The sequence below is a fragment of the Xenopus tropicalis genome, chromosome 1 (genome assembly GCF_000004195.4).
Source record: "Xenopus tropicalis strain Nigerian chromosome 1, UCB_Xtro_10.0, whole genome shotgun sequence".
Lineage (NCBI taxonomy): Eukaryota > Metazoa > Chordata > Amphibia > Anura > Pipidae > Xenopus > Xenopus tropicalis.
Window position 1 is genome coordinate 128,075,860 of NC_030677.2, and position 27,202 is coordinate 128,103,061.

Below are 27,202 nucleotides of genomic sequence, written 5' to 3' on the forward strand. Positions count from 1 at the left end.
TTACGGCAATTCATTTCATCACTCTTGTCCTTGCAATCTGGGTCTCCATCACAGCGCCACTTTTTGTGTATGCATTCTCCAGAACCACAAGGCATTTCATTAGCACTGCACTTCTGGGGAGCTATAGGCTGGCGACCACACTGCTCCAGAGACTCATCGGAGTGGTCTGCACAATCGGAATCATCATCACAAACCCAGTTAAGAGGGATGCACGAAGAATTCTTGCACTGGAACTCATGAGCTCCACAAGTGGGAGGGACACAGTTCTCTTCATCACTTCCATCACTGCAGTCATTTTGGCCATTGCAGACAAAAGTGCTGGAAATGCAACGGCCACTGGAGCAAGTGAACTCAGCTGGACTACAGGTTATATTTCCTACAGAAAAGTAAAGCAGATTAAATATGTATGTGTCGCTCTGTCACACGTCAGGACACACAAGTGTGTACATCTGGTGTACAGCTAGGACTCAGAAGCAGAAGTAGCCCTCCATAAATATAAAGATGCAGCTTGCCTATGAAATACCTCTGCTGTTCTTTGACACTTTTATATTTGGGAGGGGGGGTGCTAAGTAGGTACCTCTTCTGCCTACCCCTTTTTTTTGCACTATACAGTTACATTGTGGAGCATCTTGACCTTTGTAGACAACGACAGGGCAGCTTAAAACTAAACATAATTGAGTTGTCCTAGGAGCATTGGTGTCACATTTTTAACCATTGGTTACTATAGACTCTTCAAGCATAATTACAAGCATTTGTGGATTATGCATGTAAAGGGAAAATCAGAATTAGGAATGCAACAAACCCATATTTTGGTCAGCTACAGAATCACGCACAAAAGATTTGCCCAATTACTTAATCAAATCCAAACCATAATTTGCATATACAAATATGAGAAAGAGAGAAAGGGTTCAATTAACCAATGCTTTAAAGGCTTATAAATATTGAGCTGAACCAGTTCAAAATGCTTATTTGCCCAAATCAATAAAGTGCTGTGATCCAGAACTAAATCCTGAATTCTAAACATCCCTTTTTATAATGCATTCGAACCCTTGATATGCCCAAAATGCAATCAGCCCCATAATGTTCAGTTGATTTTTAAACCATTTCTAGAGTGCCTTAAATTTGGGGGACAGTTTATGATTTTTTTTATCAGCTAGTATTTAACTACTTTGACATGTATACAATGGATAAACATGACCAGGAAAAACCAAATTACTGGTCTAAGCAGGCTCTCACTTATTGTAATTTATCTACAATGGCATGAAAAAAAGGCAGGTGGGTACAGCCTCAAAGAGCCTTGGTAGAAGCTTGTCACAGTCAGTGCCATGTGCTGCTAGGCAACCTATTTTCCCCATAATGTAATAAACCCCCCACACAAGGAATTAATGATGCATGGCAGTCATGTCTGACAGTCAGCATCACAGATTATGTCAAGTAGCAAGTAATCGGTGACCATCCACCATAGAAAGGACTAGTGAGACCCAAAACATGGTGATACACATATCTAGCAAACCTACACTTGGTTGAACAAAACTCAGATAGAATAATAAATCTGCCATCTTGTGAAGAGATTCCTCATGAACTAAGCAAACCAAATGCTTTCTCATAAAAAGTGTACCGATTAAGTTGCTTAGACAAACATATGCTTGATAAGGGGACAAGAGTTTACCTGGTAAGAACCGTATGGCATTTAAGAGACCAAGTTAAATGTCAACATACTGACTGAGATCAAAATGTACATTAACTCTAGAGCTTAAAAATACACAAATTGCAATACAGTAAGGATGAATGTGCTATACCAGTGCTGTCCAACTTCTACGGTGCCGAGGGCCGGAATTTCTCTAGCATACATGGTGGAGGGCCGCTAATGGAAGCCAGTTTTGACCACTCCCCTTTTTGAAACCACACCCACTTCAAAACCACACCTATTTTATCACAATGGTGGTAGCACAGCAAAATCCCAAATGTTTGGTCCTTACTGTGGGGATATCAACCATCATTCATATGTGAAAGAATTATGTCATATTAAGATATACCCTTAAATTCCATATGCCTCCTCCTCCCCTGTGGATAGCAGAGCAACCCCCAGTACATAATTACACACCTTAGGGACCATTTAATGGCTATTTCCAACTGCTAACAAACTCCCACAACAAACCCATGCCAGGTTCACCTCCCACAAGCAGCATAGGGCAGGCAGAGTATGGCACACACAGGCAGCACTCTGCCTGTCCTATGCTGTCTGTGTGTGCCATACTCTGCCTGTCCTACCCTGCCTGTGTGTGCCATACTCTGCCTTCCCTAAGCTGCCTCTGTGTGCCATACTCTGCCTGTCCTACCCTGCCTGTGTGTGCCATACTCTGCCTTCCCTAAGCTGCCTCTGTGTGCCATACTCTGCCTGCCTACCCTGCCTGTGTGTGCCATACTCTGCCTGCCCTACCCTTCCTGTGTGTGCCATTCCCTCCCTGACCTATGCTGCCTGTGTGTGCCATACTCTACCTGCCCTATGCTGGCTGTATGTGCCATACTCTGCCTGTCCTACCCTTCCTGTGTGTGCCATTCCCTCCCTGACCTATGCTGCCTGTGTGTGCCATACTCTACCTGCCCTATGTTGGCTGTATGTGCCATATTCTGCCTACAGTACCTATGTCTGAGGTGTGAAGAAGTGAACAATGGGAGTGATTACAGTCTGAGCCTGAGGTGTGAACACTGCAGGGGGTGAAAAATGCAGGTATTAAAAGGTGTGAAAAACACAGGGGATTATATATTTAAACAATACAGAGGGATTACAGCCTGAATCTGAGGTGAGAACCATGCAGGGGGCCAGTTAATCTCAGTACTGATACCATTTAAAGCTTACACAAAGGTAAGCCATCAAAGCAGCCAGACATGTGGGGGGCCACACAGAGGGGGGTCGCGGGCCGCATGCGGCCCGCGGGCCGCCAGTTGGACAGCACTGTGCTATACTGTTAATGTCCCAATCTTAACCACAGCTGGTAAATTTCCCTGAGGGGCATGGATACATATTTGATATTGTTGCAAGCTCCCAGCAATATATCTAATCTATGCCAGCAAAATCATTTTACACTTCAGTGCTGCGTGGCGACCCTTCTAACCATGAAGACCGCAAAATAAATGATTCCCAGTCAGAACACCACCAAACCATACTTGTAAAACAGATTGTCTTCCGCCCTATGCACCTTTTACCTTAAAATAACCTTAAAATAAAATACACCAATTTTATATCAGAAGGCAGCCATAAATGGAAAGCAAGACTACTGTATTTGCATTATCCAATGACAGTCAGCCCACAAACCTTATCACACAGTAATAGGGGCCATTGCACACCTCAGTGAGCCAGTGAGCATTCTCACAAAAAAAAAAAAGAAAGTCTCAGAAAAAAAAAAAAAGTCTCCACATTCTCATCGTGAAAAGTAAAGAGAACTCTATAATTCTGTAAATAAACTATACCTACACTACAAGACATTTAACCCTGGCCAAGTTTATATGCAATAACTTGTCCATTACAACACAATTATTTTTTTTCTAAATCCATTTTGCAAAGATTTTCTCCCTGCTTTAGCTTTAACTCACTGCTCTCTACCTTAAACCCCCATCCCCATAATCCCTACTCTAACTACTTCTTTCTAGAATGCAGAAGCAGCAGTGGATACTTCATGCACTAAAGAGGCGACTGGGAAGAAAGGGTGAAGGAACATTTGGGGGCCAGTAATAGGATAAAGGGAAATTAAAGCCAATATGGAGTGAAAACAATGTTTTGAGATGTGGTATCACTATTACATTAAATTGATGTGATCTGCAGGTCTTTGATACTGTGCTTTAAAGGACATAACACTTCTGCCTTGTAGCTCTGGGGGTCCTGGATTTGATTCTTGCCTTGGCACTATTTACAAAGTTTGTACGGTCTCTGTGGGGATTTCCAACAAGCCCAGAGACATACAGGATGGTTACTTGGCTCCTGATGAAAGTTACCCAGTGTGTGAGAAAGATAGGGACTTATATGAATGCTAATCACTACAAATAGCTGTGTAAACATGTTGAGGCTATAATGTGGGGATAGGAAGCATGAATTTAAATGTGAGTTGTAGGTATGTATGTCGCAAGGGAAAGGATATAAGAACCAATGATCCTACAGAATGACAGCTGTCTTCAGGGGTATAACTACAGAGGAAGCAGCCCCTGTGGCTGCAGTGGGGCCCAGAATGTATATGGGGCCCCATGAGGCCCTAATTAATAAGCAATTTAAATATACTGTATATTGGTAAGACAGGCCAACAATCCACTAGCTGTTTTGCTCTTACCACAGTTCTCTTCATCCTCTGCATTAGGACAGTCACTCTCCCCATCACATTTCCAGGAGAGGGGGATACATTGTGTTGAACGGGCACCGCAGCTTATTTCAGTAGCCCTGCATGTTCTCATATCTGAAAGATAATGGATACATTTATCAGTGTATAATGTCCTGGCTAAATGCTACTCAGTGTAAAACCTGTTCCTAGCTACTGACAGGCCAATGACTGACATTTCTAGCTGAACTGTAAATTTACTCCTGTCAGCATGACTGATCATTTAAAATAAAGATAAATTACACCATACTGCCTGATTTCAGGTATGCATTAATGCACTGCTTGTAGGTTTTAATGTTGAGCTATGAATCTAGAAGCTAAAATAGGAATCTAGCTGCCAAATAGGAAAAGGGTCAGTGTTGCTAATTATGTAATTCCAGGGTTGAGGATACAAGTCATGGTGCATGGTATTTAAGCACTCAGTTCTACTCTTTACACTTTTCCTTAACTTTTAAATAAGCCCTGTGGTGTAAATAAATAAGTTGCTTGACATGAGTATGCAAAGAAAAATAGCATTAGCTTTTAAATAGAGTATCGACGTATATTTAAACCTCAAGTAGTACACGCTTCAGAATTACCACTGCAATGTAAAACAACTGAAGCACCGCTTGACCACTTTAATAAGTTATGAGGCACCTGTAAGAGCAGTTTTACTGAATGCTGCTACATACATGCAGCATTAAGATTCTTTTTTAGGGTTGTATTCTTGCATTCTTTAGTGCTCCTGCACCTGCTTTAAGGGGCACTGTAAATGACCCCTCAGGTCTTTTACTGCCATACCATTTAACAGCTCTGTAGGCAAAATACCACCATTGCAGAGGGATACACTACATAGGTAAAATGTGGGGCAAGAGTTGGGGGGAGCTCACTCACGGCATAGCTCTGCGGTTTCATCTGATCCATCTTCACAGTCTGGGTCTCCATCACACTCCCATCGCCTTGGGACACACAGACCATTATTACAGACAAAGTCAGTCTCTGCACAGGTTTTCTTCACTGAGGGAAAGAAAAACAAAATTAAAGTTATTCGACAAGGAGCTTAAGTCTTCATATTGGCATGCACAACCAAGGTTCTCAGCTGTTAAAAGGAGCTCAGCGTGCCTGTATTATCACTCATTCAGAGCTTGTGTTTTAGGATGCGAAATTCCTGGCCCAAATCTGCATAATACAGGTGCATGGCACAAGGACCTTCAACAGAAATAAGCACACAGTAGTATACCTATGGCCGTCTCCCTACTTCTCGCCCCAGGTTTTTTTTGAGGAAGAGAAGGAGGAGGAATCTTCCAAAACAGCCATATATGTATATAACAAATATTGATATATTTCAACTGAGCCAACTTACCACATGAACTCTCATCACTGCCATCAGAGCAGTCCTCATCTCCATCACATTTCCACAATGAAGTAATGCAGTGCCCATTTGCACACTGAAATTGTGACCCTTCACATAAGGTTTTTGTTGCTAGAGGAGTAGAAAAATAATGTTAATCCACATATAGAATCCATTATCAAGAAAGTGTCGAAACACAGGAATGCCATTTATAGAATTCTTAAAGTTGTATAGTTATTTCCTCTTTTGTACCCAATTGTTTATACAAAAATGTTGGCGGCCAAACAAATCTGTTTTTTTAATGTTAAAATGTTTAGTAGCCTCACCATATTGTGGTCTATGCTATAGAAAGACCCCTTATTCAGAAAAGCCCAAAAGTCCCAGACATTACAGATGTATTCCAAACTATTAGGTTTCCACTCTTAACAGAGGGCACGCAGCCAGAGCTACATAACCGAACCAAGATGTTACTTGCTCTTTCTGGTGCAGGTACAATACATTCTGCGCTGCTTCTATGACTGCCGAGGCAGACAAAAATAGGGGGTAGACTTAGCCAATAATAGTGTAGTTTGGCTGCTGACACATGGATGCTTGAAATATAGTGCTTTCTAGTACATGGCAAGTGTATATTGGTCTTATTCTCTTTCCAGTTCTCAATGCAGAAGGTTGGGGGAGGAGAAGAGTCAATATTTTTCTATGTAAAAATGTACCATTCACAACAGTAAGACTAGATTAAATAGGCCGTATTTATTGTCAATTGCAGTACAGGTTATGGCAGCTTTCCACAATGCTCAGGACCTGGAGTTTGCCAGGTAAGGGATCTTTTTGGAATACCATACTTTTAGCCTAGTAAACCATAAACATTAAAATAAACCCAATAAGATTGTTTTGCCTCCACAAAAAGGTTATATATTAGTTAGGATCAACTACAAAGTACAGTTTATTATGACTGAGGAAAAAGGAAACTTAGAAATTTTTAGAAATGAAAATTAGGTTACAATGAAGTCTTTGTGAGATGGTCTCTCCATAATTATGAGCTTTTTTTATAACTGGTTTCCCACAGCTGTACAGTCAAAAGGCAATTAATAGCATACATTTAAACTGGCCACACTGTTGACTTAAAAATGCTTAGCTTAGTCTATACCATACTGGACTGTGTATATGAGCAAAGAAAAGGAAAATCCCACAAAGAAAGGAAAGTATCTGCCCATGTTTACCCCCCCTCCACCTTCTTCCATGCAATCAGACTGTTAGGACCTGGAGAAAAAAAAATGAATAAATGGGACCAGGCCACTTACATTCTAGGACCTGGAGAAAAAAAAGTGAATAAATGGGACCAGGCCGATTACATTCTAAACTACAGCCAGAAAGTTGGTAACATACAGCTGCTGGTACTAATCCAATTGAAAACCCCATCTAGGAACACATTTTCCTTGTCAACATGTTTTATCATTAAGTATGCAGAAATGGGAAGGGGGTGCATTTTTGGGCAAACATTACAAAACCACCAGCTGCAAGCGCCCAGTTTTTTTGGCCACTGAACATGGAGAGGAGAGGTCATTTCAGCAGGCAAGTTAACTAAAGATACCCATAGTTCATATACAGTAAATATTTACTTTCCCTGAAAGACAGACATGGACATTTGTAGGAAACAGAATGGTATCCCACATGAGTAATGTTAATAGGCCAGCATGACTGTGGTACATTCCTAAAATACTGACAAGGGGGAGGATTAGAGGGGATAGGAGCTTTTCTTAAGTAAATAAAACAAGTCAATTAAAAAGTCCATTAACAAAGTGAGGAAAAACACACATCTCCTGTTTCAGTCACAGCAGTTAAACAGGCACTGTAAAGTTTACTAGGGAAAACAATTAAAGAGCTTTGCCTTTGCAGATTCTGCAGAGCACATGAGGGAGGGCAAAACATCAAAAAGAAAAGATAAATAAAAAAATCCAGTAACATTTACAATACAGTCAGCACCATTCATTAATATTTAAGATTAAATTAATGACCGGAGTGGTCCCCCCCCCATCACATAACCAATTCAGAAAGTCTTGAATAATGGGTGGAGTGTTACAGCTTAAAGCTATAGTATTAACATGTAAACCTGTCTTCTGTTCAGCTTTGCTTACTTCTGGGCTTCAGTGGGAACGAATATTTAATCCAATCCAACAATTCTGCTTCTATAGTTTGCAGTTTTGATATTGCAGTGCTAACAGTTTCAAAATGGATCTTTTCAAACACACTGACCTTTCTTGCCTTTAATAAACTGCATAGATATGCTCTGCAGGTCCTACTGAAGGTTAAATGAATAAATATAAAGATCAGTCATGGATATTTAGAGTACTTTTTACACCAGTATGTGCAGCCAGTGTTCCCTCTAAGCCAACATTTGAGGTCAGCACACAAGTTGAGTGCACAAAAAATTGTGTGAAAACAAGTAATTTTGCACAGGTATAGAAATTATCCAGAATGCTTGGGACCTGTTTAAACCCCACCACCATATATTCGCACAGTTTATTTAAAAGTGAACACAAAAAAAAAAAAAAAAAATATATTACTTCATCACACATGTCCCTAAATAGAGGGACAGTTGTATGCAGTATATTTTAGAATATGCAATATTTCAGCTTAATAAGAATAATTTAAAACAAAGATCAACTACAGCCATAAACATTGTGCTTGCCAGTTATGGACTGGCCCACCAGAATACCTAAAAAATATCACACACACATGGCCCATATGGTTGTTCCACTAAAGACCAAACAAAAGGATGAGAGAAAAGTTAAAGATGATCATGCATTCCACGGGCATTGTCTTCCTTCATTTTTATGCTGACATTACATGTATGCAAAAGGAAGAGTAGGGCAAGCAGCACAGGAGTGCTATAAAGAAGAAAAGTTTGGGTATACTGACAGCAAGAGATAAATGAATGCTTTCAAATGTAACTATCTGCAGTGATCTTACTGGCATGTCTAGGGATAAAAAGTGTGACAAAGGCCTAAGAATTTTAGCACCAAGCTATGTACGATGAATTTTTTGGGGCACCCAAGTTTCAATTTCCCCATAGCACCTACATTGTTAGAATTTTGTAGATGACCAAGCTATCATGGGTGGTGTTGGCCACAGCAATGTGTGTGCTTAGGCATTCTTATCAGAGTGCAGGTGGCCATGTTGGGGCACACTTGTGAGTGCCCCAGCTCCCTCATTATGCACACAATATAGGATGCATAGATTCATTCTACTTCACACGTATGTGCATAATGAGCAAGCCCTTAGGGCTGTGGCACACGGGGAGATTAGTCGCCCGCGATAAATCTCCCTTGTCTCGGACGACTAATCTCCCCGAAATGCCATCCCACCGTCGAGAATGCAAATCACCAGTGCGATGGCATACGCGGCGCCACGACTTTCACAAGATGGCCCCCCAACACAATCATTTGTGCACTTGCTGGCGAATTTACCCAGTGATAGGCAGTTTCCATTCCTGTCCTTCGACACAGGTCAGTAGTTAGGGTGAGTTAGTATCATTAGGACCTAGAGCCCCTAGAAGGGTCTTGGTATCAGTGCAGCAATGGTTCTGCCATAATGACCATTCACCAACAATCAAATTATTACAATGGTCTATGAAAAAGCACATACTTTCAAATTACTGCTACTAGTGTGTTTTAGGAAATTTATGAACATAATTAAAGCAAAACACCCCATGTGTATTCATTCTTACAATGTTTTATACATGCAAATTAAATTTTTATAAAAAGTATCTAAGGCAGTGAATGTTATTAAACAAATGACCCTTGTGGTAAAAAACATCAAACCACTATAATATCTCAAAGTACAGTGTACACCATTTCTTTCATACTGCAAATCATCCAGGCATTTTAAAGGTTTTCTGCTAAAACAGACCCTAGTGTGTGTAAGATGCAATAGGGATTGTAAGTCCCACTAGGGAAGGGACTGATGGTAAGAATGGCCAATTTCTAAAACACTAGCACTACTTTGCTCATCATTTTTAGGTAAAGTCTCCTTTTAAGTAGCTTCTGCAAAAGATAGGTGTTCAAAGAAAAATAGATTCCCTGAACTTGTGTTCTTTTGGCGATATTTACAAGCAGAAGGAAAAACCAGAGCAAAGGGAAAAGCCTGAGTAACATCAAGGGAAAGGGGCTAGGGAAGAGAGTAGAGGTTATTAAAGGCCTGAGTTGTTTAAAAGCTTATTACAAAAAACTATTCAGACAAAACCTCCCCAACTTGTGAACTTATCTAATCTTCCCAATGGGAAAGCTATAGTTCTAATAGTCAGCATGCTTTCTAACAGCCTCCACTGGCCAGAGACTGGGTGTTGACCCATTCATGAACAGCTGGAAAGACAGATGTTTGCATCTCTGCTGAGAAAAAACAATTTTCTAGAACATGAAGCTCCAAATACATTTATTCACCAATGACCCTGCTTTAACATGTCTAAATATTTTTACACATTTCTACTGAAAGTGTCAAAACCATAGCAACAAAAATAATCGTAAGACTTAACAAGCAGTCAGAAGTTTGTCTCATAAATCAGAACAATGAATAAAGGGCAACGAGTCAGAAATGTTAGGATTTGTCATAACCCTTTATGCTCACAGAATGAGGATACTTCCATACCAAGGATTTAAATTTTCAGCATAACATGCTAGGTTGTTCCCACTTATCCATTATGTTTGGCAGTACATATTGGCAAAGTACCTATAACAAAAAGGGTGGGCTGCATACACACATTATATTTTGAGTATATTACCGAAAGCTGTTCAATATGGCTAACGGCATATAATTTGCCCGCCTATTTATTCTGGCAGAGAAATGGCCAACACATACCCGTCACTGATAAAAAGAATAAATGAAAACAATTAGTTTCTAAGAATGGCATGAATTGCAGATTAAATGTTACACCAACGACACTTTCAGCCGCACATCAGTGTCTAGTTTTGCTATCCCAAATCAAGAAAAATTCCGCAAAAAAAAAAGTGAAATATGTGAAAGACCGAATTCAGGCAGGATCTAGCTGAAAATGTTCACCTGTCCTGATTACACAGGTCATCAACCAAAAGGCTTTTTAACCAAACAAGCCTCAAAAAGTTGGCAGGACACATTGTGTGACCAATAAAGTTAAAGATTTATTGCTAGATCCTTTATCATAATTACTTTTGCTGGACTCTGCAGAAAATAGCCAAATATTTTGCTTTAAGCCCTTTTGCTAGGCTGTTTTATGTTAAAAATATCCTGTTTATTAGTTACACATTTTAAAAACTGCTGTGGGGTTGTTTCCTTTGCTTTACTTTAACTTTTTCTTAATCACTAGGAGACAATCAGATAGGACTTGACCACTGCTGCCTTACAACCCAACTTATAAACTCAATTAGAAGCTCAGTCAGCATTGCTTTGTAAAACAGACAATATACTCTGCACTTGAATGTTACTTGAGTAACTGGGTCTTCTTGGCTTTTCCCGCTTATGGATTTTTAAGAAACTGCATGCAAGAGTGCCATGGGAATAATATTGTAACTTATAAACACCTACTATGCTGGGCACACCTGCAGCATGAACTGCATGCAACGAAGTTACACACGCAGCAGATGCGAACTGTGAAAACTGGTAACTGTTTCCACTTGTGATCTTGGCGTCAGTCTTTCTACAACGTCTGGCAGAAATAGAAAATTAGATATGAATGAGATACGCTCGGGTGCAGGCACATGTAGACGAAATCCACAAAGACGCAAGAGTTTGCATTCTCTCGCGTTTTTGTGTGTATTTCGGCTACATGTGCCTGCACCCGAGCGTATCTTTCATTCATTCAGTGCAGGCAAATTTAGGAGGCGTAGGGCAGTATTTTCAGCAAACGCTTTTCTGCTTGCCAAAAATATCTGCTCTACGCCTCTTCTGGCATTAGCCTAAGAGACAAGAGGAAGGCAAATAATTAAAAAAAAAAAAAATATATATATATATATATATAGAGATATATATATATATAATTTTTTTTTTTTTTTAAATTATTTGCCTTCCTCTTAGTCACTGTATACTTTTAATAACTACCAATGTCTTTTTTTGTTTTTTTGTTTTTTATTTTAATGGCTAAAGCATGGGCATAAATAAGTCAGTGAGCATGTTCTAAAGTTTGTCTCCAGCAGGGCACGCTCTGCATCAAGCTGGAAGCCAAACTGGCTATTTCAGTTATCCTGTAAAGCTGTAAAGGCAAGTTTCCGTGGTAACAGAAGGCAGGAAGATAATAGAACAGGTTGATCTTTGGCAAGATTGTACAAGGGAGCCAGAAGAGAAGGATATAAATTTTCTCAATGTATGCAGTCACAACCAGTGTGTCAATAAAAGTACCAGAAATCATCAGAGATTTAAATAACTATCTTAAAAGGAGAAGGAAAGTCATTTTGGCGTTTTGCTGCCAATAGATTTGCCACATTAGTGCCACCTAGAACACTATTTATGCTGCAGAAAACTTATCATACCTATCATTTATGAGTAAAGAGCCTTAGAATCTTTCGGATTGCAGCTGCCATTTTAGCTTGGTGTTCATAGCTTCCTGCTTGCAGTCTAGATGTTACAGCTCAGACACCTAAGGGTGGGGGAGTGAGTTTTATGAATTCTTAAGGGAGGTGGGAGGGGAGAGGAGAGAACTGTGCAGACACTGGCCCCCAGAAGATTTTTTCTGAGAGAGGAAGTCAGATACCCTAAGAACAGGTTTACAAAAATAGAGACAAGAAATCCTGTGTTTCTTTTGATAGAGGACTGCAGCGTTTCTGCGAGTGCTCATGGCTGTATTTACATAGACCTTTCTGATAAAGCTTACTTAGTTTTTACCTTTCCATCTCTTTTAAAAGGTACAGTTCAGTGGAAATGTAACACTGGGTAAATAGACAGGCATAACAGTTTTGTTAGTTTGCTTTTGATGCCGAGCACGCAGGAGTGTATCAAGAGCAAACTAGCTTAACAGTTATGTCCCAAGTGGCATCCCCTCAAAACGCTGACTAACAGAGGTTAGAGAGCTGCAACGCAGGAAGTTGAGTTCTGGCTATTACATTAGACCAGTGGTCCCCAAACTTTTCTGCATCATGGACCAGTTTCAAGCAAGGCAATTTTTCCAAGGACTGGGAGGGCGCATTTTAGGCACATAATTAAGCACAATAAAGTATTCATTTTCATTGTCTTTGAAGCTATTATAGACTTCAACCGGGACCAAAGGGGAACCGGTTTGGCACAGCACATGGCCCGGTGGTTGTGGACCACTGTTAGATATTTGCTCACTCCAGCCTATATACAATAGATGTTTGACTAACTGCATTGAAGCATTTTTTTTTATTATTTTGCACAGCCTATTTACCCAGTTTTAATTATTGGGTAAATAGGTTTATTTTTATTTACCCAGTTTTATTTTTACATTCAATCTAGCATGTTTGATGCGCATCATTGTTGCTGTCCTCGGTCCGACAGCCTGCCGGTTTCATTTGACCGTTTGGCCCTAGGGCCAAACAACCAAATTTGCCCAATATCCCCCACCTTAGGTGTGCATATCAAGAGAAAATCTGGTCATTTGGCAACCTTGCCAAATGAGCAGACCTTATAGTGTATGGCCACCTTTACAGTTATAGGCTACAGAAACAAAAATATAAACAGTCCTATTATATGTCTTTATGTCCTCCTTAGATGTACTGAATTGATTAACCTGTAACTGTGGGCTAGTGCTCTAGCTCAAAGCTGCATCCAGGTAGGAAAAGGTTGCCAGTGTACACCATTTGCCTTTGACTTTAATCTTAATCCCCTTTTTTGGACTTTAAGTTTAAGATTTAAACAAATCTGCAAAGGGATATAACCACAAAAATAAAATTTTGCTTAGAATTAGGCAACTTTCCAATGTACATTTGTGGTTTAAAGTGTAATTGCTAGCGAGAGCAGTGACCATGGATAACCATTGCACTGGGTGGGTCTGGGGTAGTGTGCGATCCTGTGTGCCACCTGCATAAAAATTTGGATCATCACAAACCGTATTTGCCTGACCTTTTGTCCTGATTTATCTGATGAGATTTTAAAATGTAACATAGAAATTCTGGCAAAATTCCATGCGACTGCATAGCATGCAGTCGCTGCAACTACTGCATGTAGTTTTAAACTAGCAGATTCTAGTCTACCCTTTCAGGAAGTTTTACTAACCATATCAAAAGTAATGAGAACAGCCAACAAACCCAAGTATTCATACAAGTGTAGGGAACTGGTAAATTTGGACAGCTATAAGGGTCCTCTGTGTAATGAGAAGCGGGTCCCTTTTCCTGGGTCATAGCATGACCTTTTGCAGTTCCACAGTTTGTCCATAAGGTAGCACTGTGGTGCATAGCCCCCAACTGTCCCTCTTTTGACAGCTCAACCGGCAGTCCCAGATTCTTATTGAAAAGTCCCTCATTTCCCATCGATCTCCTGCACTAAAGGATACAAATTTAATTAAAAAGTAGCTTTTGGCAGAGAGCCTAGAAATCTTAATGAACGTCACCTGCACTTAGAAACATTGTTTCAAACAATTAAATAAGTGGGCTTTTGGCAGAGAGCCCGGAAAGTTAAAACACCCCACCTGCACTTAGATACAATTGTAACTAATAACCTAAACAGGTCTCTTGGGGGAAATGAGACTAACAGAACTGTTATAACATAAAACAAGACCCCAAAACCCCCAGAAATGTGTTCAAACATTTCATAATCTGTCAAATGGGAGTGGTATTTTAGGGGGTGTGGTTGTAAAAATGGGCATGGTCAAAAAAATTTCACCTTGCGCAGCATTTATTTTTGCCCCTCTTTCCATTTTTAAAATGTTGGGAGGTATGCTGTGGTGTAGTATAAAAAGCTAAGCAGCCATGAGGGCGTAAGCCTTTTGGTGAAAGCTCTCCACCTGAGTAAGCAGGTGGGAAGATTGTGGTGGAACTTGGGTATAGGTAGGCCCAGACAGGTCAGGCAGCTCCTGTAATAGATCACACTAGGTATGATAGACTGGCAGGGATAGCTAGTGAGCCGCTTTCTGACCAGAAATTGCAGAGGGATTATTATCCCGGGTATAATACTGCCCAGAGGAGGGTTACCAGTGTACAGACCTAGGGCTAGATAGTTGATCACCTACGTTCCACTGGAAGCCATAACCTGAAAGCTGGGGGTAACCCATTGTGCCCTGTGAGGAGAGAGTCATTGTAACAATTTGTTGTGAGTACTGTCTGACCTGTGACATGCTACTACCTGCATATATTGTACTTGTTATTACTCCCAAGTGGCTGTGTAAATAAACAGTTCATTGTTCAACTGGCACCCATTTATTAAGAGTTACAGTAACACAACCACCTGGCCTCCAACTCAAGCGAGGGCTCACGCCTGAGGGAATAAGTCTCATCCCAGTTGATATACGGTGTGTTTTATGGTAAACAGTAGGAGTTAATTTACCATAAGCTTACACAAGCAAAAACCAAGCAGAAAGTTTAACATGTTTAATGCCATATTAAAATTCCACCACTCTACATTAATTTCTATAAGCAGATTTATCAGTTGGTAAACTAACTTGCATGCATCAATAAATACGCTTCTAAAAATCCAGTAAAAATGAATAGATAGCAGCAGAATATTAATGTGGTGAGACGTAAGGGGACGTAATATGTAAAACACATCCAAAATGTGAAAATTGCAGTTCCCAAATCATTCTATTTAACCGTTTAACTGACAGAAGTTCAACTCCCCTTAAACACATTAGTAGAAAATGCCAAACTATTGACATTGTATTTTTAACATCTTTGGGTATTTCCAAAGGAAAAAAAAAACCCAGTGTCAAACCTTGTCAAAAAGATCCCACATGCTTGGGTGCAAAGAAGCTATAAAATTTAAAAAAATCTAGGGAACACGCTTTTTACAGAGATGTAAGACTAAAAATACGAAATCTGAATTTCCAAAACTTAAATTTGAGATTAAAAAAAAAAATTCAGCATCTAAAAGCTAGCTAGGTTATGTAGAAATCATTGCGAGTTGTATTAGCAAAATTCAAGCAGTCTTCCAACCAGAGTTTGGGATTAATTTGAAATTGCATCAGACTCAGAGGGATAGGTATAAAGTGATCTCACAGTTACACTTATCAAGATTACAGAAAAAAATATTTTCTACATACGAATTTCACTTTCTCTGACTATATATACTGCCATTCATGTTTAGGATTGTGTAGTAAACCAACATTCCTTAAAAACACAGCAGGCAGGGATTACTGGGTTCCCCATCCATAAAGGTTGTGCCATCTTTTATGAACGAAAGACCTAAAACTTCAGGCTCCAATATGGAGATGTATGTTCTCCAACACTGCATGTTGCGCTATATACTGGCTCTTTACTGTCATTTCTTTTATGAATTTCTAACACCACAGATAGGGGATCTAGGGCAAATGGGGCAAATGGAGAACTGGAAGGTCTTCTGCTAAAAATGCAGGATCTACATTAAATGCCATTGGAATAATTAATGTTGAAATATACTATTTTTAGATGTTAAAGGACTTTATTAAGCTAGCATACATGATTATATTTTTAGTAGAATTAAGGAATGGTACTTTAAGTTACAGAAAGTTTCCTTATCTGAAGACCTCATGACCGAAACATTTCAGATAAATCCCACACATGAAATTACATGAAATAGTGAACTTAATCCAGAGGGGATAAAACCATAACCAAGCTAAAATAAAAGGGAGGCAGTTTTGCCTTTTAAAAGCAGAGTGAGACAGGTCTATTTAAGAGTTCTTAGCACAACACAGACTCAAGCTGCATCAATGTCACAGCTCTCATTAGAGAAAGCCTATGTATTCCATGCATACTGAACAAAAGAAATAAGCAGGAGAAGCAAAACTGCTTTCATGTACAGTTAAGCTTTATCTAGAGACTTTCCAGCACAACTGATGCAATACATTTCCATATCATAGGAAAAACAAGCTGTCATGAGCTTTACCCAATAAAGAGCATAAATATAACGGATGGAAGAACCAGTTCTTACTGTGTACATGTAACAAAACCATATGCAGTCTGTTACAGATACAAAACTATGAGTATATAAAGACCCTACCACAGAAGCCCTGTACTATGATGCTATACATTTGAGGGTTTATTTATGCAAGTGCAGTATGCCAAGTGCTATTACAAATGCATGTTGCTATGTTTTCCCACAAATGCAGTGGGTTACAGAATTTTATAGTGTAACTGGCTCCTGCAATTGCGTCTGATGTGCAAAAGGTAGGCTTTAGGGCTTTAAATGTTTATTTCCATTATGGCAATGGTTTATTTATTGTCCAAGGCAGTAGTTACCTACATTTGTAATGTGGTATTTCCCTATATTTAGTGAAGATGTTAAATAAGGGTCTACCACAGTGGCGGTTGGCTTTCAATTCAAGAGCCTCTTGGAGCTTAAGCTTTAGTTCATAAAGTTACAGAAATTACAAAGTATCTAAGTGATTTGGCCACAGCACCAAAAAACTTTGAAAAGCAAAGATTTTTTACCCCAAATCTCAGCCTACCTGACCTTTAAGCTGGGAATTCCAGTGTATCTTTGATAAGAGATAGGATTTTTTTTGCCAGAATAACCCTGCCATTTATAGCGAGTCCCACCCTGCTACAGTTGCAAACCCTCTAGGAGAGTCAGCCCAGTTTCAGATCCACTGGTCTCCCTCATTCAGTGTAAAGCTGGTCATAGACGCACAGATATTCTAATATTATTCGGTGCATGTATGGTGGATTGACTTGGTGACCCAAAAGCCTTGGATATCAGTCTCCTCAATCGGACAGGACAGAAAACTTTGATTGTGCATTCAACAGTGCCCGAACAAAGGCAAGCATTTAGGGCTGAATCGTCAGATGGGGTAGAATTAGTATTGTTTCTACCTCTATAGCAGACAATTCACGACAACACGCAAAGTAAATTCTGAACCTTTCCAACAAGTACATTTGTGGAAATTAAGGTGGCCATACATGGGCTGATTCTAGCTGCGATATCAGTCCCTTAGACCGGTATCGGCCGTGTAGGGGCACCAACGACGGGCCTGCCGACCAACATCTGGCCTGAAATCAGCACATATCAATTGGACATCGGCTCGTTCATGCAGTCCCCTAACTGACTGGCTGTTCTACACAAACTTAGTAGCGATGAACAAATCCGTCCCATGTCGCCCAAAAATTCACGTAACTGGAAAAAACTACATTCAATTTTATACAAGATTTCCAATATTCAATTAAATGAAAATTTATAATTAACTTATTTGTAAGCGTAGCAACTACGGTTACTCCTGTTGTAGTGCATCTGTTTGTTATTTCCTATAGTGCTGATCCTCACTGTATGTATGATTAAATCACTGTTGTGCAACCAGCTCCCCTCCAGCCAAGACTAATTCCTCCAAAAAATTTTCACATGCTTTGAAATTAAAAGGCTACTTTTGCATGATTGTCTGTTACTGCTAAATATGCATTTTGTACAGATCAGTATTGGAAGAGGTGTCAGGTGGAAAGGGGGGTACCAGTGGTTTTCAAAAATGCAGTGTTAAAGGGTGTTAGAATGGTTGTAGGAGAGCAGGATGAAGGATGAACAAATACTGCTTCCCATAGAAATTACACTTACAAATATATTGGAAGTTTTAAAATTACATTTGCTTTCATTATGCAGTTATATATGGCTTTATAACCCATGTAAAATACAGTTGCTTTGAGATGGCATTCCAGCTGAGGACATGAAAGGGAGATGGAAGTTTTATATTGCAATTACAAGCAGTATAACAGAAGAGTTAGGGCTATATGACATAATAAGTGTTCTGTTCGGGCATAAATACACCATCCTGAGAAAATGTCAACCCGCTGACTTCCACCATAGCTTTAAAACACAAAAAGTTTCAAAAACCACCAGTGTTAGCTGACCGGAAGATGCCACCATCCTTCTAGCATACAAGAGTTGTTTTTTCCTTTATTTTTTTGTGCCAAAATCCACCGTGTACACAGATACATGGGTTCCATTTTTTTCAACTATCTGAAAACACAGTATTTCAAAGGTGAAGTAGTTCTTTTAAAAACACAAAAAAAAATGGCCAAGTGCATCAAAAAATACCCATTTATTATAGCAAGAATTAATCTTAGTGTTACAAGGGCATATCCTTTTATTAGGTGAATAGAAACCTCTTAATTTTATGTTTGCATATATGGAATGCTTCTTCCATTTACAGTTCTATTGGTATATTGCATACCTCTTGTATAGTGGCCTCCACAGACAATAGAACAGGTTCAGCATCTATTAACTAAAAATAGAATTGCATACCTCATTGATTGGACACATATACATATTATACACACATATATACATACATATATACACACACACACACACTATATATAAATTATATATATTTTATATGGATATGGTATGCTGTGTGCCCACACTAAGCAATGTAACTTCTATCCTAAAAGAAAGGCAGAGGCCTGCTTTATATAGAAGGTACACTAGCAAATAAACACTAATTTTACTGTAGACAATTGAGGCTATTAGACCACTAATGGAACCTTACAAAAGTCCCCCCCATCTTTCAGTCCATAGCAAAACAATTTTCTACATGCACCACAGCCCTTAAAATACTTTTAGTATGTGCAACATCAATCCCATCATGGTTAATTTAACTTATGATTACACGGTTTTAAATGGCTAATGTGTGAATACAATTCTGCTTATATAAAGATCCACTGAGGGCAAAGGAATGGCAATTCACGACTTGCCTCCACATATAGAGGCACATGGTATATACTTACTTGTGAGGTGGTAAAAGCATTTCAGTTTGGGCTATAATTGCCCACTTTTATCAAAGGTCATTTCAGGGCAATAAAAACTATTCTTATTTTGTATTTCTTGTATATTTGGGCACAAACATTTTGTACTGCACTGCTCGTATTCATAACCACTTTGACCCATGTGCTAGCACAAGTTAAAGTTATACAGAAGTTTACGGTGGCAGAGGACATTACATTTGTTACTATTAGGAAGTATAATTAAGTAAGTAACTTGCATGAGATCAGTGAAGGCCCTTTGAGTACATACAATGAGTCACACTACATTACACATCATCATATGAAGAAGATTAAAATAAGCAGCAGGTGTATTTCTGTCTTGTAGAAAGAGCTTTGGCTACTTATCAAAACTGTATGTTAATTTTGACAGGAAGAAAAAAAACAAATACAAAAAACAAGCCTATGCCCAAGGGAGTAAAAGTGCACTAAAGTATCAGTGGCAAATGGTTGCCAACCAGAGTGCATGCTGTAGACAAATAGAACTGTACAACTATGTATTCTGAAGATACATTTTAGTTTTCAGTCACATGATATATTTCACCACGTGTACTTTGGTCTATGAGAGAAGTAAAACACACTGAACAGCAACTACTGCATAAAAACAAACCAATTCTCCACTCCTGGCTAGGCAGTAAGACCATGTATGGACACCTTGGCAACAGATCACCCTTTCCAATACCTGCTGGACAGCAGATATCTCCTAAATACAATAGGTCACTTATAGATTAGGTGCTGGCAGATCCAGAAAGGAGAAGGAACCTCAGTATCCCTTTAAGAGCCATTCACATTATGGATCACATGGACCAATCAAGTAAATCAATCCCATTCCAATGCAAAATAGCCAGTCTGGAAAAGAACAGACCACTTTGTCAAATAATGGCAGTTTCAGCAAGTGTATGGACACAATAAATCCAAATTTAGAGATTTATTGTTCAACGTTAAGAACCAAAAAATCCACTTTACACTGCATTCAGGATAATTTGGGCAGTTTTCACAGTAGTCTATGAATATGTTTTTTGTTGCTCATTGCAAGCAGTATGGTAATTCGCCCTCGTTAAGACAAATAAGTTGTTTCAGCATAAGCTAGTACATGTTTTACTAGAAATGTAGAAAGCAACAACGAACCTTTATATGGAGTATATTTTCCATAAACATTTAGACACAAATCTCCTTCTGTACAAAATATAAGCGGGCAATTCAAAGATAACACATTACAGCTTCAATAGGGTTAAACTGAAAGGCTGCCAGAAAAACCTCTGCTAGGAGCCTTTTCCATAAGATAGGAGCATGCGTGTCAGGAAACCCAGATGGCAGGCAGTCTGAACTAATGAAGTTTAGTGGAAAGTGACCTTTCCTATGCAAAGTCATTAGTAACTTTATGTTTGTCTTTTACTTACACACAATGTTGAGCTCTCTGCACAGCAGCTGCTGCACTTAAAGGTACAACTCATTTCTGCCTTACTAAAATACAGTCGTTGGTATAAAGCACAGATTCAACACTATTTATTTACATGAGTCAACTGATTTTAGGCCTCAACAGCATATAGAACAGGGAGTGTGGTGCTTTGATGTTAGTAAACTAGTAAAAGGTGCTCACTCTTAACCAGAAAAGTCCTACTCGTTAAATAAGCTTGTTAGCAATTAATCTATAGAGTTGAAAAGCCAATAATCTAAGTGGCACCTGCTCCTAATTGTCCAAAGGAAAAATGTCCTTGCAGGATAAGGATCACTTGTTCTACACTTTAGATTCTGGGCAGTAGAAAGTAAAGCTGATGGTAAACTAGTTTACACTTTCCAGGCCACCTAATTGCTGTAGATTAAGAGATGTGCTTGGTTTAACCCAGTGATCCCCAACCAGTAGCTCGTGAGCAACATGTCGCTCCCCAACCCCTTGGATGTTGCTCTCAGTGCCCCGAAACCAGGGAGTTATTTTTGAATTCCTGACTTGGGGGCAAGTTTTGGTTGAATAAAAACAAGATTTCCTACCAAATAAAGCCCCCTGTAAGCGGATAGTGTGCATAGAGGCTGCCTAATAGCCAATCACAGCCCTTATTTGGCACCTCCATGAACTTTTATGGTGCTGGTGTTGCTTTCCAACTCTTTTTACATTTGACTGTGGCTCACAAGTCAGAAAGGTTGGGGACCCCTGGTTTAACCTATCACCTGACACTGACTGCACAAGCCAAAATTCTGGAGTATTGGGTTTCTAAATGCTTTAGGCATTCTAGTTTTGACACTAGAGGGGGGAAAATGGCAAAAGCAAAAATTGCTACATACTGGGAACATACTATCTTTCCCATTGGTTATTCTGGAACGTATCAGGTTGTGTCAGACTCTTCCAAAGAATTATTTAAGACACCACTTCTCACAAAAGATTTACATGCTGCCTTTGTAGTTTGGCTACCAAATAGGACATAAGCCTAGGTTGGGACCAATAGGTCTAGTGTATTTAATTAAGTGCTGAACAGTAGCATAAACACCACTTTTTGTTAATACACAGAACTTCACCATTAAACATGGAGGGTTACTCAAAATCCATTCAGGAAGACTCACAGTATCTCTTGTGCCAATTCCACTTACTAAAGGTCAAGAATATGACTCTCACTGACAAAAAGGGAGAGGTATTCCAACCTTAAGAGAACACTCACTAGAGGTTGACATTACTAACCCCCCTTAACTTTCCAGCACATGTGCAAGCTGTGCGACAGAAATAGTAGCACCCACACACTCATACAATTCTCCATGTATACATGACATTGCAGCCTGCTGGGGCAATCATGTTATTCTATGTGAGGCTGCTGCTGACAAAGGAATAGGCACAAGTGCTCAGCAAGTAGCAAGGCAAGCCCCAGAGTCGGATTTGTATTATTATAGTACCACCAGCAAGGACTCAGCCCCCACTGCCCTTTAAATACCGCTGCTGGTTAACCCTTTAGAGACTGGAGCAGAAATTCAGACGTAGATATACAGTGAAAGCCCACAGTAGCGACACTTATTTGTGACAAAAGGGAGATAGAATAAAGCACTATAATCAGTCGGATAAGGCAAGGGTAATGGAAGCCCAGTCATCTCACGCCAAGTTGCCCAACAGATGATTTATTAGGCGACATCTGGCCAAGGAGAATATGCCCCACTTGGTATCCATTGCCCCCATACGTTTGAGCACATACCGGCTTCAAGTTTCCTTACCGGTAATCTGCAGCAATGATAGCGGCACCTCAGTGTGAGGGGTGCGAGGAAATAAAAGTGAGGGAAGCAGCAGGCATATGGCACCCACACGCCACTCACCATGAACCAAGCCGAGATCCGGGTGCAGACAGCAGAGCAGCAAGAGCAGGACAACCCCCCTCCAGGAGCGGCTCATCTCGCTGCACCCTGCAGCACCCAACCCTCCTGAGATCCTATCGGAGGGAATAATACACACAGGAACCGAGGCTGCTCGGCTTCTCCCTACGTTGTACAGCACACCTTGCCGGCTCCCTTTAAAGAAAATCCACAGCGTTCCTGCGAGAAGCCGGGGTGGAGGTGGTGTTTGGATGGCATGCACAATCCCTGGCAGGAGGGGGGTGGAGGAGGCAGGTCCGGTGGCGAGGGAGAGACGTGCAGTTACAGGCGATTCCACAGACGCTTCCCTTTATAGCAGCGGCAGCGGCTGGATGAAGATGTGGAGCGGCGGCGGCAGGCGGCGCCCCTGAGCTCAGGCGTGTAGCTACGGGCCGGACTGGGCTTTGGGATCCAGGCGCCGAGAGCCAGATCCGGAAAATTCTGCAGCCCGCTCGCTGCCTATAGGGACGGCCGTCAGTGTGCATGTTATGTCATACACCGGGCGGGCATGTGGCGGGAATTCATGGCTGGATATGCGACGCTCTTTAACGCATGGGAGAGCAGAGGAGTGTGTGTATGCGTCTTGCTGCCGCTACTGTGTCGTGTAGAACACTGCGATTCTGTCTGTACAGTGTCTGTACCCCGCTCTCTACCTACAGGCACTAGCAGCTGGCAGTATTTCTAGTACTACCCGCCAAGGAGACTTGTCAGTGTGTGGAGGACTGGAGTACAAGCTGTCACTGTTGCACTACAATAGGACGGGGAGAGCTGTCAGCGCGCAGCACTACATGGCACTTCTCATTGGCAGGCTGTCTGTACTAATGGAATGGCTGCTCAGGGCGTGAGGATGGGGGCAGTGCAAGTAGTTGGCCTATGGCTGGGTTTTACCTGCTCAATTCATTTCAGATAAGGCTGTTTTTTTCCAGAATTCTTTTTAAGCCTGGCTTTCATTTATAAAGTGCAAAGCTTTTCATGTTGTTATAGTGCTCAGTCCAGAGCTCAGAACCAGAGTTTGTAGGCACCTTTGGCTCATATTACAAGTGTTTACCCCTTCCACCACTTTAACTGGATTAAGTTTCAGCCCCAAAGTTTAGGAACCGCTGCTCTAACCTGAACACCAAGGGGCACATTTACTAATCCACGAATGTCCAAAAGCGCCCGAATGCGTTTTTTTCGTAATGATCGGTATTTTTGCGACTTTTTCGTCACCGTCGCGTTTTTTTCGGTAATTTCCGCAACTTTTTCGTTGCCATTACAACTTTATCGTATATTTTCCATGACTTTTTCGGCGCCATCGCAAAAAAATCGGATTGGTTTTTCCGCCATTTACAATTGCTCAATACGGAAAAATAGTGACGACGACGAAAAAGTCACGCAAAATACGATAAAGTCATGACGGCGACGAAAAAAATCTCACAAAATACAAAAAAATCGCAACAAAAAAGTCGCAAAATTTTCGTTTCCAATCCAATTTTTTCCCATTCGGGATTCGGATTCGTGGATTAGTAAATGTGCCCCCAAGTAATGGGTACAGTCAGATTGTTGTGTTAATCGTGACTGTGATTGTAAACTTGTATAATCCAGTCAGCCGCTGTCTGTACTTACAAGTGGAACGTGTAGGACTCTGATACCTGTAATTTGCTGTTGGGAGTGTGCAAGGTTAATAATTAACATGATATTATCTTACCTAATAAATCTGTTAGGCGGACCCTCCTGACCAAATGCAACAACCACGCCTTCTATTAATATACTCAAATATGCACTAGGCATGATTATTTATGGTGATGTGCTGTCTTGGTGTACACACTGCCCTGAAGGTACTAATTGGGGTTGATATGCATACTTTGATATTGTTGCATTTCTTTTGTTGTTTTGTTGTAATTCCATAAACAAAATCCTTGAAACAAAATTATATAACAATGACATGGGTGATTTGGAGGAAATACAGAATTACATGCTTCCAAAAATGTGTCATAGTTTGTTCAGTGGTGTGGTTTGATAACTTGTAAGAAGTCAAGAAGTCTGTACTTATATATGTTTTTTTAATTTGGAAGAAGAAGCTCACTTTAGCCTCTACACCTCAATTTGTATGTAAGCTGTCCCTCACAACTGCATGTTGGGAGGATTTCTCTATGTGTTATTACAAGGGCAGGGTGCAAAAATACAGGCACCATCCACCATATTTTTTGCACTTTTAGCCCTGTGCACAGGAAAATTTCCAAATGTCCTGTGTTAGCCCTGTATTAGTGCCTGCGCTAAGGAAACCAGTAAGTACAGGGCTGCCTAGTGCCCGCCAATGCTGCGTTCTGCACCTGGCAGCATGGAGCCAGATTTTATATCCAGCATGAGGTGCAGGGAGCAGCCAGACCTTGGATATGGATGCTCCTTAAATTAGCATTAAGTGACTTTAAATGCTCTTTTATTTCTGTCCACTTCTAAACATTAGGCACCATGTGTTCTCAGTATGTTTTGAAACATAAATTACATTTGTAGTAGAGAACAGAGTAAGTAAACATGTTATCACTATGTAAACAATGGGCTATAAAAATTGATTGTGAAGGGAAATTGTTATGATTGGTTTTGCTGCATTCAATTTTTGTGCAGCTCATAGTGAAGAAAGTATCTGTTTTAAAGTTGTTATTGACTAGTAACTCCTATTCACTACTTACTTCTGATAGAATAGTTGATTTCAGCAGTCAAACTTAATATTCCTGTGGATGTTACAAATATTTGTAGTTAAGCTTATTGCAGTTGGTTGGACTCCCATGGTTTTATACACACATAGGCGTCTTGGCATGCGTTAGCATCTTGCATTAGGAGATTAACATTGACTTAATAGGTTTAAGGCTTTGCAAGAGACAGTGTTATATTGCAAGAAATTGAGAACTACTACACAGGCTTTAAATATATAATGTTACATTGTTGTAAGCTGCTTAAAAACTGTCTCTTGAGTTTAAATCTTTTCTAAATAAATGTTGAACATTTTATTAGTATTTTACATATTCTGTAAATTCTTTATAAATATATGAAGAATTAACTGTCATTGCAATTTTCTTTAATTGATTACATACAACACATACATACAATGCCCAAAATGTGTGGGAAATTCACTCTAAACTCTAATGAATACAGTGCTGCCAAATGCAGGTAGTCCTGTAGTCATGGGGAAAGCGCAGGTCCTTGAACTCTGTCTCTGAACTAGGCACTGGGTGTGCCTGGGTGGAGAAGCAGGGAGTGGTTATCAGCGTGTAAACTTAAGTGTACAATTTTGTACCAAAATCTGCTTCATGTGTCTGCACCCAGGCCAACACAGTGTCTGTCAGTGTAGAGACATGCAGCAATGTCGCACTAACCTAAATGAGGCCTAATTTTTTTTAGTTGTGGTTTTGTTATGCTCAAATCTGCTTTACAATGGCCATACGTATGTAGTCCACTCATTTGGCAAGGTCACTTAACGAGCGGATCTTTCACCAACATGCCTATCTTGAGCTGGGCAGTATTGGACTGATCTGATCACAACAATGGTATGTAAGCCATTGGGATGAGGACCACATCAATGCACAGATGCTTTCCTCATTCTGACAGCAAAATAAAATCTGCCCTGATATCTGCTGGATTTTTGGGCAGATATTACTCAGGCAGGCTAGTTGAGTGGCACTGTATACAACCCTATAAGCTACTCACTCAGTTCACCACCTTTAGAGCTAGGGGAATTGGTCCTAATAAAACCTCTTAAAAACATACACTGCTCTTTTTTATTTTAGCTTGAATTAATGAATAACAAAAATAACATTAATTATTGGCATTTGTCTCTGTGGGAACATTGCTGCCCATAGACAAGTCTTAGTCACAATAGATTCAGCAGACATGGCAAAACAAGATCATCTTTAGCATAACCTCCTGTGCTCCTAGCACAACTTATTGTGAATCAAGGAAAAAAGAGACTGGAGGAAGAAGAGGAGCAAACCTATGCTTCAAAGTTCCTTTTATTGATAATGTACCACACGATAAAGGGCATGCTCGTACGAAACATGTAAGGCCTCATTTGCAACCCCTGGGGGCACAAATGCAAAAGGACTAAAGGGGGCAAGAGTGCAACGCTTAGGAGTATATTTATCATGCTGTGGAAAAAGTGGAATGAAGCATTACCGGTGATGTTGTCCATGTCAACCAAAAAGAAAAATACAGCTGGTGTGCCACAAATTGTGAAATTCAGTGAGGAGGCTCAATCACAATGGTGTAGGTTTCGCCAGGTCTACTAATAGGTACCATGTAAAAATAAAAAAATCCACTGGAGAGCCAAATGCGTTCTGTGTTGTTTATTA

The 27,202-nt window shown here is 40.2% G+C and overlaps 1 protein-coding gene across 2 annotated transcripts in view; it reads right to left on the minus strand.

The window, feature by feature from the left end:
• Nucleotides 1-23,987, minus strand: part of vldlr (very low density lipoprotein receptor) — a 41,160-nt gene extending 17,173 nt beyond the window's left edge. For both annotated transcript variants that reach the window (XM_004910790.4, XM_002934177.5), the window contains exons 1-5: nucleotides 22,842-23,987; nucleotides 5,710-5,829; nucleotides 5,241-5,363; nucleotides 4,323-4,445; nucleotides 5-376 (exon numbers count right to left, since the gene is read on the minus strand). In XM_004910790.4, the coding sequence (XP_004910847.1) occupies nucleotides 5-376; nucleotides 4,323-4,445; nucleotides 5,241-5,363; nucleotides 5,710-5,829; nucleotides 22,842-22,917 (814 nt within the window). In that variant the 5' untranslated portion in view covers nucleotides 22,918-23,987. The remainder of the gene's footprint in view (nucleotides 1-4; nucleotides 377-4,322; nucleotides 4,446-5,240; nucleotides 5,364-5,709; nucleotides 5,830-22,841) is intronic.
• Nucleotides 23,988-27,202: the final 3,215 nt, after the last annotated feature.